The sequence below is a fragment of the Pinus tabuliformis genome, chromosome X (assembly GCF_031772625.1).
Source record: "Pinus tabuliformis cultivar Carrire ecotype Pingquan chromosome X, CPIR1, whole genome shotgun sequence".
NCBI lineage: Eukaryota > Viridiplantae > Streptophyta > Pinopsida > Pinales > Pinaceae > Pinus > Pinus tabuliformis.
Genome location: NC_142308.1, coordinates 645,354,261 through 645,357,058, shown reverse-complemented (window position 1 = coordinate 645,357,058; position 2,798 = coordinate 645,354,261). Strand labels below are relative to the sequence as shown.

Genomic DNA, 2,798 nt, shown 5'->3' with positions numbered 1-2,798 from the left:
GTCCATAAAAAAATAGGTACGTGCATGTCCTAGTCATTCCTCTGCACGTTGCAGACCTTTGTCAATGCATGCTCTAAAATCTTGTTAAAATCTTCCATCGTTCCATTCGCCTGTGGATGATAGGGCATGCTCTTCTGATGATACACTTGGAGTTATTCAAGCATTGTGCTAATCGTTTAATTCAAGAAATGTGTACCTCAATCACTCATCAATATCCTAGGGCATCCAAAGCTTGTTAAGACATTAAAAAAGAAACTTCGTAGCAGTGGCCGTTGTACAATCATTCACTAGCTGTGCTTCTGCCCACCCGGTTAAATACTTAGTTGCAGTAATGATATAACGCATGCCCGTCTTCTTTCTTGGTGGTTGGATTGGACCTATAAAGTCAATGGCCCATTTATCAAATAGCTGCAATGAAACCCGAGGATTCAAAGGCATTTCGTCCCTTAGCGAAGGCTTCCCCGTCCTTTGGCAAGCATCATTCACCTTGCAGTATGCCTTAGAATCCTTGTGTAATGTCGACCACCATAACACAATGCACAAAATATTCTGTGCGATTGCTTTTCCTGCATAGTGACCTCCTACCACTCCTCCATGGCCTTCAGCTAGGATACTAGCGCGTTCAAACTCTGAAACATACCTTCGTAGTATCTTACTCGTTCCCATCTTATACAAATGACCCATAATCACTGAAGAATCTGTAGCATGAACTACTAGCTCCTTCTTCTGTTGAGTGGAATAAAATTTCCTGAGCTGTTCCCATTGTTAAAAATTGAATGATATCGAAAAAATGATCGTCTGCGACGCACACCACAAAAAATTGCACATTCTTCAGTACTTCCCCCAAACTACTAGGCTGCTCACCTGTTTCAATTCGTGATAGATGGTCTGAACCGACATTCAGTCATCTAGTCCTCACAATCACTTCAAAGTCATACTCCTGGAACAATAGTAACCATAAACATATCTTCTCCCCCAACACAGGCTTATTGACCAGATACTTCAGCGCGGAGTGATCTATATACATTTTAAAGTGTCCCCCCAACAAATAATGCCTCAACTTCTGTAGTGCGTAGACATCGCTAGCCCTTCGTGCTCCGTAGTGGAGTAATTCTTCTCAACTTTTGATAACTTTTTGCTCGTGAAGGTTATCAGATGATCAATCTCTCCTTCACCTGCTTGTGTTAATACTGCTCCTATCGCAATGCAAGAGACATCTACATGCACATTGAACTCCTTCTTCTAGTATGGAAATACCAAAATAGGCGTTGTTACCGTCTTTTCCTTTAAGACATCCAAACTGCACTCACAGTCTTCATCCCATAAAAACATCGCATCTTTCTTTAATAATTTTTCCACCGGTGTGGTTATCTAGGCATATGCTTCAATAAACTTTTTGTAATACCCAATGTGCCCCAATGTCACTTGCAATTGTTTTACATTCTTAGGAGCCTCCAAATTCACAATTACGGTGATCTTCGTAGGGTCCACCATCAATACTTTCTTACATACAACATAGTCGAGCAAAATTCCAAAGGGAACATAGAATATGCACTTCTTCACGTTCAGCGCGATCCGATACCTTTGAAATGTATCCAACATAAGGCACATGCTCGCAACATGTCACTTCACTAATCCAAACACAGTACAATCGTCAAAATATACCTCCAAGAATTTATGAACAAACTCTTTGAACCTTACGATCACAACCTAGGAAAGTATTACAGATATGTTCTTCAATCCGAATGGCATAACTGTATATTGAAAAAAACTCCATTCAGTTGCAAAGGTTGTTTTGCTTCGATCTTCTGGCATGATCTTTATTTGATGATATCCCGAAAATCCATTAGTGAACAAATATGCCTTATGTCCGCCAACATTTTCTAACACTTCGTCAGTAAATGGTGTTGGAAACGGGTCATGAATGCATGCATCATTCAGATTTATTAGATCCATGCATATATGAATCTCTCCTTTTTGTTTCTTTTCTTGGACCACCATTGGGCTTACCTAATCTGATTCCTCTACTGGCTCAATAATATCGGCATCCAACATCTTATCCAATTCTTGGCGCACCTTCTCTTTATAGTTTGGATTTAGCTGATAAGGCCTCAGCTTAACGGGCTTCACATTCGACGACCATGTGATCTTCATAACACCTAAATCTCTGATGATTTCTTTCAAATAAGAAAACTTTGTTGGGAATAAACCCTGGTACTCGCGCAGCAACTTAGGTACCTTATCAATCGTATCTTCGTCCCAATAGTATCCTATCTTCGTGAACTTCGGTTCTTCTTCAAATCCAATGTTTACTTGTCGAGTTTTCGAAGGTTCTGATACATCTGGGTTTGCCACCTTTGGTCCTTTGACTTCGTGTTGTCCTTCTCTTTTTGGAATGGTAATATTCCACGGATCATCTTTGTCTTCTTCAACATCCACATTGTAACATTCGAACGCATGGTGCAACTATGTACTCCAATCTGGGTGAGCCCACTCTACCGGTTCCTCCGGTGTTCTGAATATAGTTGATTTTATCTCTTGTAGAACCTCATCAATGCTCTCAAAACCATCCTCAAAGCTTAAATTTAATAGAAAAATATCCCTTAAGATGTCCCACTCAGTTGTTCCATGGCGGAGTTTCGTCTCCAAATACCAATTCATTGGGATGGTATCTAAGGTGTGACAAAAATGTGCACCCATTTTGGTTGTGATTTTATTCCCCAGGCCTTAGTCCATCGTGCCACATGATCACACTGATCATCCTTCCCACTCTATTTTTTTGTCATTCTAGTATTAAC

At 40.3% G+C, this 2,798-nt stretch overlaps 1 protein-coding gene across 1 annotated transcript; it reads right to left on the bottom strand.

The window, feature by feature from the left end:
* Positions 1-243: 243 nt before the first annotated feature.
* On the bottom strand, positions 244-666 carry LOC149141649 (uncharacterized). The gene has a single exon (XM_089451293.1). The coding sequence runs from the start codon at positions 664-666 to the stop codon at positions 244-246; it is 423 nt and encodes a 140-aa protein (XP_089307419.1).
* Positions 667-2,798: the final 2,132 nt, after the last annotated feature.